Source organism: Bos indicus, chromosome 1 (genome assembly GCF_029378745.1).
Source record: "Bos indicus isolate NIAB-ARS_2022 breed Sahiwal x Tharparkar chromosome 1, NIAB-ARS_B.indTharparkar_mat_pri_1.0, whole genome shotgun sequence".
Lineage (NCBI taxonomy): Eukaryota > Metazoa > Chordata > Mammalia > Artiodactyla > Bovidae > Bos > Bos indicus.
The window spans coordinates 102,665,512-102,678,891 of record NC_091760.1 but is presented as its reverse complement, the minus strand read 5'-3'; the positions used below and the strand labels follow the sequence as shown (position 1 = coordinate 102,678,891).

The 13,380-nt window shown below is 34.4% G+C and overlaps 1 protein-coding gene across 1 annotated transcript in view; it reads right to left on the bottom strand.

Annotated features, from left to right (window-relative positions):
• The window catches only part of SI (sucrase-isomaltase), a 114,039-nt gene that overhangs the window by 83,588 nt on the left and 17,071 nt on the right, over positions 1-13,380 (bottom strand). The window contains exons 13-15 of the mRNA XM_019967875.2: positions 7,487-7,571; positions 3,872-3,989; positions 1,709-1,880 (exon numbers count right to left, since the gene is read on the bottom strand). Coding sequence (XP_019823434.2) covers positions 1,709-1,880; positions 3,872-3,989; positions 7,487-7,571 — 375 coding nt within the window. The remainder of the gene's footprint in view (positions 1-1,708; positions 1,881-3,871; positions 3,990-7,486; positions 7,572-13,380) is intronic.

Sequence of the window (13,380 nt, the reverse complement as noted above, 5' to 3'; positions counted from 1 at the left end):
AATTCAACTCCTAACCTTACATCATAAAGTTACTCACTTATATTTTCTTCTATGATGCTTAAAGTTTACTTTTCACACATAGGTTGTGTATTATTTGAGACAGAGAGTAATTTTATTTTATATTTTAAATGGATGATCAATTGTCCATATGAATGGTTGATACTTTATTTACTGAGCTGCAGTGATAGTACTACCATTAAACAAATTTCTATTAATGTATGGACCCTATCCTATTTTGAAATATTAATTTATCTGATCATTCACAGTTAAGTATCATTGCATTATATTATTATTTTAGCTGATAGGGCAAAATCCATGTGCTCTTTTCTATGTCTTTGAAGTGTATTGTCTTCCACATGAAGTTTAGAGTAACTTTACATGTTCTTCAAATTCTCTTTATAGTTTAAAATAGAATGTCACTGAATTAGATAACAGTTTTGGGAGAAAGCCTATTTCTATGAGACTCCTTATCTATGAATATGGTGTATCTTTAACTTACTAAGTTACTACAATTTCTCTCAAAAAGTCCCACACTTAGCTTGAATACTTACTCCTGGTTATTGCTTATTAGTTAGTTGCTATACCATACATAACATCCTATCTTGGAATACGTTGTAACATTGCTTATTTTTTCTTTTTTTTTGTACAAAACTTGCCATATATTGATCTATTTTATTCAAAATTTCAGAGTCACCTTTTTATTTTGACATTTGTTTCTCTAGAGACATTGCTTTCATGGCATTCATCTCTTATTTTCATTACATTTCATTGTTTTCTTTTTCTTAATTCACATACTTCACTAATTAATGTTCAAAACTTCTTTGTTTATAATCTAAGCATTTAAGGCTAAAAATTTTCTTCTAAATACCAATTTGTCTGATGTCCCAAATTTCTGATATGAAGTACAATTGTTTGCATTCAATTCTATGGTTTCTCTCCCTCATTTCCATTCAGTTTATTTTGGTGAATCAATTGGTAATGTGTTTACTTTATTTTCCAAATTCAAGATGGGGTGTGTGTGTGTGTGTACGTGTGTATGTGGTAGCTTTTTTGTTTTGTTTTGGTTTGTTTCTGGTTTTCATTTTGTTTGATACATATGAAAGAATAAATCACTATAATCTTATAAATATTTCATATTTATTTTGTTATGTAATGATACTCCTTACTGTTGAAAATCAACATGTATAGTTCTTTATTTGCTTGATATAGAGACTTACCTGATTTCTTACATTTGGAATAGCTTATATAATTTTCTCTGCTTTAAAAATTTGAAACATTTCTGTCATCTTTTCTCTTTTAAATAGAAGAAACAACTTTATTATCTTTTTAACATAAATTGATAATCTAGAGAATTTTGAATATATCTAGACAATTGATATTTACTTTCTTTACAATGCCAATTTGGATTTTTCCTTACGGTTTTCTCTGGTGCTTTTGTATTTATTATGTAAGATTTTTCTGTGCTTTGTTTATATTGACTCTTGTTTTAGGAATTAGTATGATTTGACCAAAGTTTGTTCATTCTCGCTTTACACTCTAATGTTATAGACACCATTCACAATCTTATTTTTCTCATAAAGTCTCTAGGAATAGAAATTGAAATTTTCTGTCATATGCCTTTAATCATTTAACTGAAAATCATTAAGATGACAATATTACAAAATTTGTAATTACAGTGTTTATAAATAATATTGTAAAAACTACTTACCAAAGGTATTCCAAACAAACCAAACTCCAGCATTCCTGTAATAGACCATTCCATTTGTTCCCAAGAAGCAGTATTGTCTCCTAACCAATGTGCAGAATGGCTTCCAGATCCAGCAAAAGTTGATCGGGTAAGAATAAAGCTTCTTTTATTAGGAAGAACTTTTTCTATAGCTCTAAAAACAAAATCAAATTAATAAATAACATCTATTTTAAAATAATATTGATATGATAAATTCTAAAATATTAAATTCAAGGCATATATTAGTTTTTAGAACCAAGCTATAATAGTTACAACTATTAGTATTTTATATTAATTTTGCATTTACATATTAATATTTACTTAGTAAAATACATTCAGATCAAACATGGAAAAGAAATATTCTAGAAATGATTTAGACTTTGAATAATTTTCTTTACCAAATTAAACATGGATTTTCTGTACCCAGAAAACAAATCAATATTTGTTTTTGAAATATATGATTTAAATCCATTGAAAAATCTCTTTATAATATAAAGTACAGTAGTCCAAACTTGAACCCAAAACACATTTTTTGTGATTCAGTGATGCTCAGTTCAGTTTAGTTCATTCAGTTGCTCAGTTGTGTCCGACTCTTCATGACCCCATGAATTGCAGCACGCCAGGCCTCCCTGTCCCTCACCAACTCCTGGAATTCACTCAAATTCATGTCCAACAAGTCAGTGATGCCATCCAGCCATCTCATCCTCTGTCGTCCCCTTCTCCTCCTGCCCCCAATCCCTCCCAGCATCAGAGTCTTTTCCAATTAGTCACCTCTTGGCATGAGGTGGCCAAAGTACTGGAGTTTCAGCTTTAGCATCATTCTTTCCAAAGAACACCCAGGACTGATCTCCTTTAGGATGGACTGGTTGGATCTCTTTGCAGTCCAAGGGACTCTCAAGAGTCTTCTTCAACACCACAGTTCAAAAGCATCAATTTTTCAGCACTCAGCTTTCTTCACAGTCCAACTGTCACATCCATGCATGACTACTGGAAAAACCATAGCCTTGACTAGACAGACCTTTGTTGGCAAAGTAATGTCTCTGCTTTTGAATATGCTTTCTAGGTTGGTCATAACTTTCCTTCCAAGGAGTAAGTGTTTTAATTTCATGGCTGCAATCACCATCTGCAGTGATTTTGGCTGATCATACATTAATGTCTATATTTTCAAATATTATCTAGCAATGTTGATGTAAAACTTATATGCTTGCAAAGCATTTTATTTTGTTTTAGAATTTCATCGTCCACAATACTAGCATTATTCATCTCACCTCTATTAGTACTTGAATATTGTTGACAAATTTTTCCATAATTGGAAAATAATCAGAAAAAAGGTAATAAAATTTTAATTTGGTAGATTACATTAATAAAAATATAGTAGTATACTGAGGTGCTTTTTTAAAATTACCTTTATATGAACTATAATGTTCTTTCTAGAATTTATTTACATATACTCTATTATATATAGAGAGAAGTGAACACTATGAAGATAGCATATACAATTTTGATATCCTGGTATGCTTTGGGACCAAATATGCTGTAGAATTAAAACTTGATCACAGTTGTTTAATTATGATAAAATTTAAAATTTATTGATCCAGAATTTTTTTTGACTTACTATTGAATTATAGGTCCTTATACAATGCTTGAAAAAGTAAGCAATCCATATATGATTATCTCCTTTCTCTGCTTTGTATCATGCTACTTTTTTACACACAAGCAAACACATTTTATAGAGAATTACTTGTGAAATACTACATAGAAAACCACATTTTAAATGAAATACTCTTTAAAAAAAAATAGTGACTTGTCCAAATAGCACCATTGTCTTAAGCCAGTTATGAGATTCATGTTTAGAATACATGTTCAGACACACCAAGCTGAATCAAAATTTAGAAGGATAATTTCAGTTCATGAATTAAAAAAGGATCACAGTTAAGTACATATATCATGTAATTCTTAATAATTAAGTTTTAAATATGTGAATATTTAATAAAAGAGGTGATGCTTTTATGTCCTAATTTTTCACAATGAAAATAGTATCTTTCTTTCCTTTCCTACAGTTGTTATTATCCACTCTATGTAAATTACCAATTACATTTCTAGACAATAAATATTAGAGAGTATTCTGAATGAAACTGCACTTACTTCTCTGTAGCTATAGACATACTATATCCATAGAGGCTATGTACATCATACTGTTTTCCCCAGTATTGCATAGCATCCATGCAAATTGTTTTGGAATACATGAGTTTGTCAAGAATATCTTAGAAAAAAAAAAGAAAGAAATAATTAGGTAAGAAATATTTTGCCATTTTAAGCTTCATAATTCTTAAGTGATGTGCTATGTAATACTATATGTAATGAAAATATAATGAGAGACATCACTTTATGCTAAGTTCCAGTTGGGTCTCTACCCTTTATTCTCATTAACTGACCATTACATTTGCACTTAAAGTAATACATACTATGTTTCTTAGCTTCAGTAATGAATAAATTCGTGGAAATATTAGACTTTAACATGTATATAGAAATATATACATCTGTATTGTAAATCATATAATTATAGTCCTATTTGAAAATTGTGTAACTTTTTAAAAATATAACCTAATTCCACACATGTAGACTTGTTACACAACAGAAAATCATTTAAATCTCTGCTTTTCAGTTTTTATTGTGTTTTAATTTGCAGGCTTATGTAGCATTGTAATAATTATTGCTTTCTTCAGATGTCCTTATTACAATGTATTTCCCTAAGATCACTTATTTGCCTTTACGTTAAATTTTTACCAGTTTTAATGATGAAAACATGCTTTTTAAAATAGGTGAGAAGTTATTCACATTTGTTATTGCTGTTGTTTAGTCATTAAGTCATGTCCAACTCTTTTGAGACTCCATGGAGTGTAGCCTACAAGGATTCTCTGTTCACTGGAATTGCTATTTCCTTCTCCAGGGGATCTTTCCAATGCAGGAACTGAATCTCTGCCTCCAGTATTTACAGGCGGATGATTTACCACCAATTCCCAAGGGAAGCCCAACTATTCATATTAGCTACATCTAATAATGGCAAAGGAGGAAAGGAAAGATATTCCCCTTTGAATGCAGTGTTCCAAAGAATAGCAAGGAGAGATAAGAAAGCCTTCCTCAGTGATCAGCGCAAAGAAATAGAGGAAAGCATTAGAATGGTAGAAACTAGAGATCTCTTTAAGAAAATCAGAGATACCAAAGGAATATTTCATGCAAAGATGGGACAGAAATTGTATGGACCTAACAGAAGAGAAGGCGATGGCACCCCTCTCCAGTACTCTTGCCTGGAAAATCCCATGGACGGAGAAGCCTGTTAGGCTGCAGTCCATGGGGTCGCTAAGAGTCAGACACGACTGAGCGACTTCACTTTCACTTTTCACTTTCATGCATTGGAGGAGGAAATGGCAACCCACTCCAGTGTTCTTGCCTGGAGAATCCCAGGGACGGCGGGGCCTGGTGGGCTGCCGTCTATGGGGTCGCACAGAGTCGGACACGACTGAAGCGACTTAGCAGCAGCAGCAACAGAAGCAGAAGATATTAGGAAGAGTTGGCAAGAATACACAGAAGAACTATACAAAAAAGATCTTCATGGCCCAGATAATCATGATGATGTGATCACTCATCTAGAGCCAGACATCCAGGAATGCGAAGTCAAGTGGGCCTTAGGAAGCATCGCTACAAACAAAGCTATTGGAAGTGATAGAATTCCAGTTAAGCTATTTCAAATCTTAAAAGATGATGCTGTGAAAGTGCTACATTCAATATGCCAACAAATTTGGAAAACTCAGCAGTGGCTACAGGACTGGAAAAGGTCAGTTTTCATTCCAATCTCAAAGAAAGATAATGCCAAAGAATGCTCAAACTACCACACAATTGCATTTATCTCACACAGTGGTAAAGTAATGCTCAAAATTCTCCAAGCCAGGCTTCAACAGTACCTTAACTATGAACTTCCAGATGTTCAAGCTGGTTTTAGAAAAGGCAGAGGAACCAGAGATCAGATTGCCAACATCCGTTGGATCATTGAAAAAGCAAGATGGTTCCAGAAAAATATCTACTTCTGCTTTATTGACTATGACAAAGCCTTTGACTGTGTGGATTACAACATACTGTGGAAAATTCTTCAAGAGATGGGAATACCAGACCACCTGTCCTGCCTCCTGAGAAATCTGTATGCAGGTCAAGAAGCAACAGTTAGAACTAGACATGGAACAACAGATTGGTTCCAAATAGGAAAAAGAGTACATCAAGGCTGTATATTGTCACTCTGCTTATTTAACTTATATGCAGAGTACATCATGAGAAATGCTGGACTGGATGAAGCACAAGCTGGAATCAAGATTGCTGGGAGAAATATCAATAAATTCACATATGCAGATGACATCACACTTATGGCAGAAAGCAAGGAAGAAATAAGATGAAAGTGAACTAAAGATGAAAGAACTTTTGATGAAAGTGAAAGAAGAGAGTGAAAAAGTTGACTTAAAACTCAATATTCAAAAAACAAAGATCATGGCATCGGGTCCCATTAAAGTGAAATTTGAAAGTGAACTCGCTCTGTCATGTCCAACTCTTCGTGGCCCCATGGACTTAGCCCACCAGGCTCCTCCATCCATGTGATTCTTCAGGCAAGAATACTGGAGTGGGTTTCCTTTTCCTTCACCAGGGGATCTTCCTGGCCCAGGGATCAAACCCAGGTCTCCCGCATTGCAGGCAGACACTTTAACTTCTGAGCCACCAGGGAAGATCATGGCATCTGGTCCCATTACTTAATGACAAATAGATGGGGAAACAGTTGAAACAGTCACAGACATTATTTCTGGGGGGTTCCACAATCACTGCAGATGGTGACTGCAGCCATGAAATTAAAAGATGCATGCTCCTTGGAAGAAAAGTTATGACCAACCGAGACAGCTTATTAAAAAGCAGAGACATTACTTTGCCAACAAAGGTCTGTCTAGTCAAAGTTATGGTTTTTCCAGTAGTCATGCATGGGTGTGAGAGTTGGACTATAAAGAAAGCTGAACACCAAAAAATTGATGCTTTTGAACTGTGGTGTTGGAGAAGACTCTTGAGAGTCCCTTGGACTACAAGGAGATCCAACCTGTCCATCCTAAATGAAATCAGTCCTGAATATTCATTGGAAGGACTGATGCTGAAGCTGAAACTCCAATATTTTGGCCACCTGATGCAAAGAACTGACTCATTTGAAAAAACCCATATGCTTCAGTGGGAAAGATTGAATGCAGGAGGAGAAGGGGACAACAGAGGATGAGATGGTTGGATGGAATCACTGATTCAGTGGATACGAGTTTGAGTAAACTCCAGGAGTTGGTGATGGACAGGGAGGCCTGGTGTGCTGTAATCCAAGCAATCGCAAGGAGTAGGACGTGACTGAGTGACTGAACTTAACTGCATAATGACACAGAATTACAGCATAGTGCTCAAGGAAAAAAAAAATTATCATTTACATTATGATTTCAAACAAATTTTGTTTCTTTCATTTATCATTTAATCATGGGCAATTCATCAGTGGTAAAGACAAATATTCTACACCAAAATTTAAAAATGTGCTCCTTTCCTTAAGCATAAATATTTTGAACAAAAATAAACACCACAGTTATTTCAGGGTCTCAAAATTATATCAACATCTGTAATTTAGAAAGATATGCTTGAATATACCAGTAAATAAATATAGTTTTTCTCAATTAACTGTAGAAGATAAATGAAATTTACCAGGAGTAAAAGGTGGGTAATTCAGGTTGTTTGCACTGCATCCTTTCTTTGAACCTTGAACAAAGCTGGAAACTTCATTCATGTCCTGAATGGATATAAAATAAAAAACAACATATTTTATATAGTTGTAAATCATATCTGTAGAAGGTCTCTATTTATTTGTAAATATTTTATCAAGCACAACCATGACATTCTTCTCCAGAAGGCAAATATAACCTGCTGCTGCTGCTGCTAAGCCGCTTCAGTCGTGTCCAACTCTGTGCGACCCCATGGATGGCAGGCCACCAGGCTCCCCCGTCCCTGGAATTCTCCAGGCAAGAACACTGGAGTGGGTTGTCATTTCCCTCTCCAATGCATGAAAGTGAAAACTGAAAGTGAAGTCGCTCAGTTGTGTCCTACCAACCTACAAACAACTTGTTTAACTATTCTCACTACTTGATTCTACTTCTAGTATGAACAAATTATCATAGTGAGAAAAAATATTACTTATGTTTGCATAAATATATATACCAGATAACAGAGGTATCTGGATGGGTTTAAAAGATTATACGGAGAAGGCAATGGCACCCGACTCCACTACTCTTGCCTGGAAAATCCCATGGACCGAGGAGCCTGGTGGGCTGCAGTCCATGGGGTTGCTGAGAGTCGGACATGACTGAATGACTTCACTTTCACTTTTCACTTTCATGCATTGGAGAAGGAAATGGCAACCCACTCCAGTGTACTTGCCTGGAGAATCTCAGGGACGGGGGAGCCTGGTGGGCTGCCTTCTATGGGGTTGCACAGAGTCGGACACGACTGAAGCGACTTAGCAGCAGCAGCAGCAAAGGATTATATACAACAAAAATATACTTGATTTACCTTGTTTAAAATATATATAAAGCATTAATCATATTAGATTAAATGTATTAAGCAATGGTCTTTTAAAATAACTGTATTGATCTACTCACTGAACTTATCATTGTACATATTTCCAGCACATTCATTTATTTAGCATAGTTTATTAATTTCAGCTGGCATTTATCTAGTTTCTATTGTGTGCCTTGCTAGCAGCTAGACACAGCACTTTTTGCCTGGGCTTCCCTGGTGGCTCAGACGGTAAACAATCTACCTACATTTCAGGAGACCTTGGTTCAATCCCTGGGTTGGGAAAATCCCCTGGAGAAGGGAATGGCAACCCACTTCTGTATTCTTGCCTGGAAAATCCCATGGACAGAGAAGCCTGGTGGGCTACAGTCCTGCTGCTGCTGCTGCTAAGTCACTTCAGTGGTATCCGACTCTGTGCGACCCCATAGATGGAAGCCCACCAGGCTCCCCCGTCCCTGGAATTCTCCAGGCAAGAACACTGGAGTGGGTTGCCATTTCCTTCTCCAATGCATGAAAGTGAAAAGTGAAAGTGAAGTTGCTCAGTCGTGTCCGACTCTTCACCACCCCATGGACTGCAGCCTACCAGGCTCCTCCGTCCATGGGATTTTCCAAGCAAGAGTACTGGAGTGGGGTGCCATTGCCTTCTCCGGGGCTACAGTCTATGGGGTTGCAAAGAGTCAGACACAACTGAGTGACTAACACAACTCCTACACTTTCATGAGACAGTGAGAATATAAAAAAGGTGAATAGCATTTTAGTAATCTAATAAAAATGGCTATGACCTTATTGAATCCCTGGAAGAGTTTCAGGGAACCCTAGGGCTGCTGGACCACATTATAAGAACCAGTTCTTTGTAAACTGAGGCCTCAATATTATCTTCCTGCTTACTAGTTCTATGTCCACAAACAGTTGAGTAAAATCTTTGAACTAAAAAAGATAATTCATATAAAATCATTTATAACATGCTCAAGAAATGTGTGTCTTTCTCCTTCTCTGTTAATATACCAGACTTCTACATATTTTTGAGTCTTATTTCCCACATCTCTACAGTATGTTGTTTCTGCTCTCACAAAGGTATCAAACTCAATCAATTCCTTTGTTAATTTGGTTTTCCTCAGAGGACGCATATTCTCTTCATTACTCTTCCCTTCTTCAATCCACATGATGCTCAGATGGAATTAATGTAAGAAATTAAGGCCATTCAGGAAGAAGATATAATTTCTCATCTTGATACACATTTTTGTTTTCTTAAGAGCCACAAAGAAAAACAATTAAGTAGTTATTCTAAAGTATACATTGGGGTTATTTTACTAAAATTACCTAATATATTCAATTTTGCTGTCATATGTCCAGTAGAATTAATACAAGGAGATACTATAGTTGAACAAGCAATAATTTTAGATAAACATAAATATTTTTTTCTTCTTGATTGCACAAATTGAATTAAATTTAAACATAGCATCAAGTACTGAAATTCATAAATGGAACTGAGTTGTATTATTTTAAATTTTGTCTTTTTCTAAAATATTTTATTAACTCTTGTATATAATATCACTGAAGAAATGCAAGAGCAAACATTTAACTCTGATATTAATGTTATTCTACTTGAACTGTGTATTTGTAACTTGCAATAAAATTGCAGCATTCACTCAAAATATACTTTATCTTATTCAATTTAAGAGTAAATAAAATAATTTAATATAGTATTATAATAAAATAACTTAAAATGAAATTTGATCATTTGTGTGATTTTAACTATATTCTATAGCAAATGGATAGCATTTAATATTTTATTATTTTTAATTAAAATGTCTTATCTATTTGGAAAGATTATATTATTAATAAGCTAAACTTACTACTCATAATTTGAAGGAATTGATTTGTATTTCTTTTAATGTGTTTTGTATTTTTGTTCTTTCAGAATTCTGAAAATACTTTTCTCTAACATATTCAAATCATTTAAGTGATGTTACATTTATATAATGTCATGTAAGAAGTGATTTTGATTAGCATTTCAACATTAGAATCAGATTGAAAGTTTTGTAAGTTTTGAGGCAAAGAACTCAGTGAATTGATAGTAGGATGTATTCCTACAGATTTTCAGGTATTATTAAAATCATCTCAAGTCTAGTAATGACTATTTGTAGAAATTGGCAATGGCGTTTTTAGGGGTACTTTATAAAGTCCATTGAAAATTGTATAATAATCTGGTGATATTACATAACTTCACATTTAAACTAAATCTAAGTGAAGTGAAGTAAAATTGCTCAGACGTGTCTGACTTTTTGCGACCCTATGGACTTTAGCCTATGAGGCTTCCCTGTCCATGGGATTTTCCAGGCAAGAGTATGGGAGTGGTTGCCATTTCCTTCTCCAGAAGTCTAAATGAAAATGCCCTTATTTTCAAAGAAATTCAAATAATAAACTTTTTCTAAGAATCTTATGAAATGTCAAGAGAACATATTCAATTAAGCCTTCAGTTATTTGGGATACTTTGAGCATGTTTGTATATATTTTCTTGATGAATTTTAAGTTTCCCAACACTATATATTAAATTATTAGACTTCTTAATGGGAAAACTCAAATGTTCAGATTTTAAAGAATAAAACCATAATAACAATGTGATTACAAAAATATGCCTATTTTTTCAGAAAAAAATGGAAATGTTCTTTGAATTTTAAAAATATTGACTGATACTTTTATTTTAAAATCACATTTTTAGTCTTAATTGTACCAAATGCAGTTGGCTCTTATTTCTAAAATATTAGATTACCTTAGGAATGACACAAAAAAGATAATTCAACTGTAATATATGCTTATACGCAAAAAATCTATTTTTCTGTTTCAATTAAGCTCATGATATTTTCTGAAGTGATTTTAACACTTAAAATTAAAAAGCATTAGCATTGAATCTAAATTAAAAATCTACCAAATTATAAAATTATACAAATATTTTAAAATTTGACATGAAAATAATTTTTCATGAGTTAAATAATACTCCTTTACTGTATATTCATTGTCAGAAAAAATAATTTGAATAAAATGAAAAAAGTAGAGAAACAACTAGCACTAGAATTTGGCAGTTATTTAGGAAAGAGCTGGAAACAGAATATCTACTACATAAACCAAATGTATGGTGGCGCTAAGAGTAAAGAACCTGCCTGTCAATGCAGGAGACTTAAGAAATCTGGGTTTGATCTCTGGGTTGGGAGGATGCCCTGGAGGAGGGTTTGGCAACCCACTCCATTAGTCTTGCCTGGAGAAGTCCATGGATGGAGGAGCTTGGAAGAGTACAGTCCACAGGGTTGCAAAGAGTTGTACAAGACTGAAGCAACTCAACATACACAAGAACAGAGTATATATGAATATGGTGATCTTTGGAAGGAATGATGCTAAAGCTGAAACTCCAGTATCTTGCCCACCTCATGAGAAGAACTGACTCATTCGAAAACACTGATGCTGGGAGGGATTGGGGGCAGGAGGAGAAGGGGATGACAGAGGATGAGATGGCTGGATGGCATCACCGACTCAATGGAAGTTGAGTTTGAGTGAACTCCGGGAGTTGGTGATGGACAGGGAGGCCTGGAGTGCTGCGATTGATGGGGTTGCAAAGAGTTGGACACGACTGAGAGACTGAACTGAATGAGCTTTGAAATCATACTGGTCATCATTCTGTGTTTTTTGTTTTTTTTTTTTTCCTTTTTGAATTAGTCAAAATGCTTCTGTGTTAGTGTCATAATTACTCTGACTTGCTCAGATGCTCTTCTTCCCATCCCTCCCTCTCTTTGGATATGAATCAAGTGTTTCATTCTTCAATAGACTTGGAAAATGGAGTATTTTCTCTTCATAGCTCAGTCAAATTCTCTTGCACTATGGCTAAATGCCATTTATACTTGTAACTCTGATGCAATGGACTCAAATTGTTTCCTATGCAATAAAAAGAAAGAAAGGAAGGAAGAAAAGAAGGAAGGGAAAGAAGGAGGGAAAAAGGAAACAAAGAAAGGAAAGAAGGCAAAAAGGCACTTCTAATTTAAATAAAGCAATTGAAATTGGAGCTAGAATTGAAAACAAAACTCAAGAGAAGTTTGCTTAATTTTATTATTATTATTATTTTGTCATTTCTACCAGCACTGAGTGTTGTGGATTCTATCAAGAATTGTGGCTAAAAAAGGAAATAAAGAAATAAGGTAGGATTGATGGTGACAAGTATGGTCAAGGATTCCCTACCCGGCTTTTTTCTTCACCTTAAGGAAAACTTAAATAGAATTAAGTGAAATAAATCATTAGCAAAAGAGATTTAAAAATATAGAAGGCAAACTGCACAGAAGAGAAAGAAAAATCCACATGGGAGGACTGATTCTGACTGGAGTAAGAGCCACTTCATCAATTGAAGATGAAGAAAAAGAGGAGGGATTCTGGCTTTTATGGGTTGGGGTGGGAAGTGGAGACAGTTCATGTCATAGTCTTCCATTATCTCGATAAAGGAGAAAGAGAGGTCCTCTCTGTAGATAAGAGCTGTTAGTAAAATGGAGTATTCACTGAGGATAAATGGAAATTTAACTGGTAAAAAGACAAAAGAGAGGATTGCTTGATGACAGTATGTCTTATGAGTTTTGGGGTGAAATTGTAGTTATCTCACCAATAACTGTGTTGTGTGGAGCATCTGATAATTTGCAATGTTATTAAAAAGATAGAAAGTAAATCATGAAAATAAAATGCCAGCAGCTAGATATTATCATTGCAATCTCACTAATTTTCTGTCAAATAACTAAATGCCTCTCCATCTTCATTCTGTTATCATCATAAGGATTCTGAAGGTTATGCTAATCTTTTATCAACTCCATGTTTTCATGATGGTGAAAAATAAACACTTGTAACTGATTGGATAAATAAATGATTAGATGAATAATTTAATAATGACTGAATTAATAGTGAAAATTTCAGGAAAGTGGAGATGCTGTGACCTCAAAGGTCAAAAAATTTAGCTATACCCAGATATCTATTATTTTTCCTTCCAAAATTTTGTA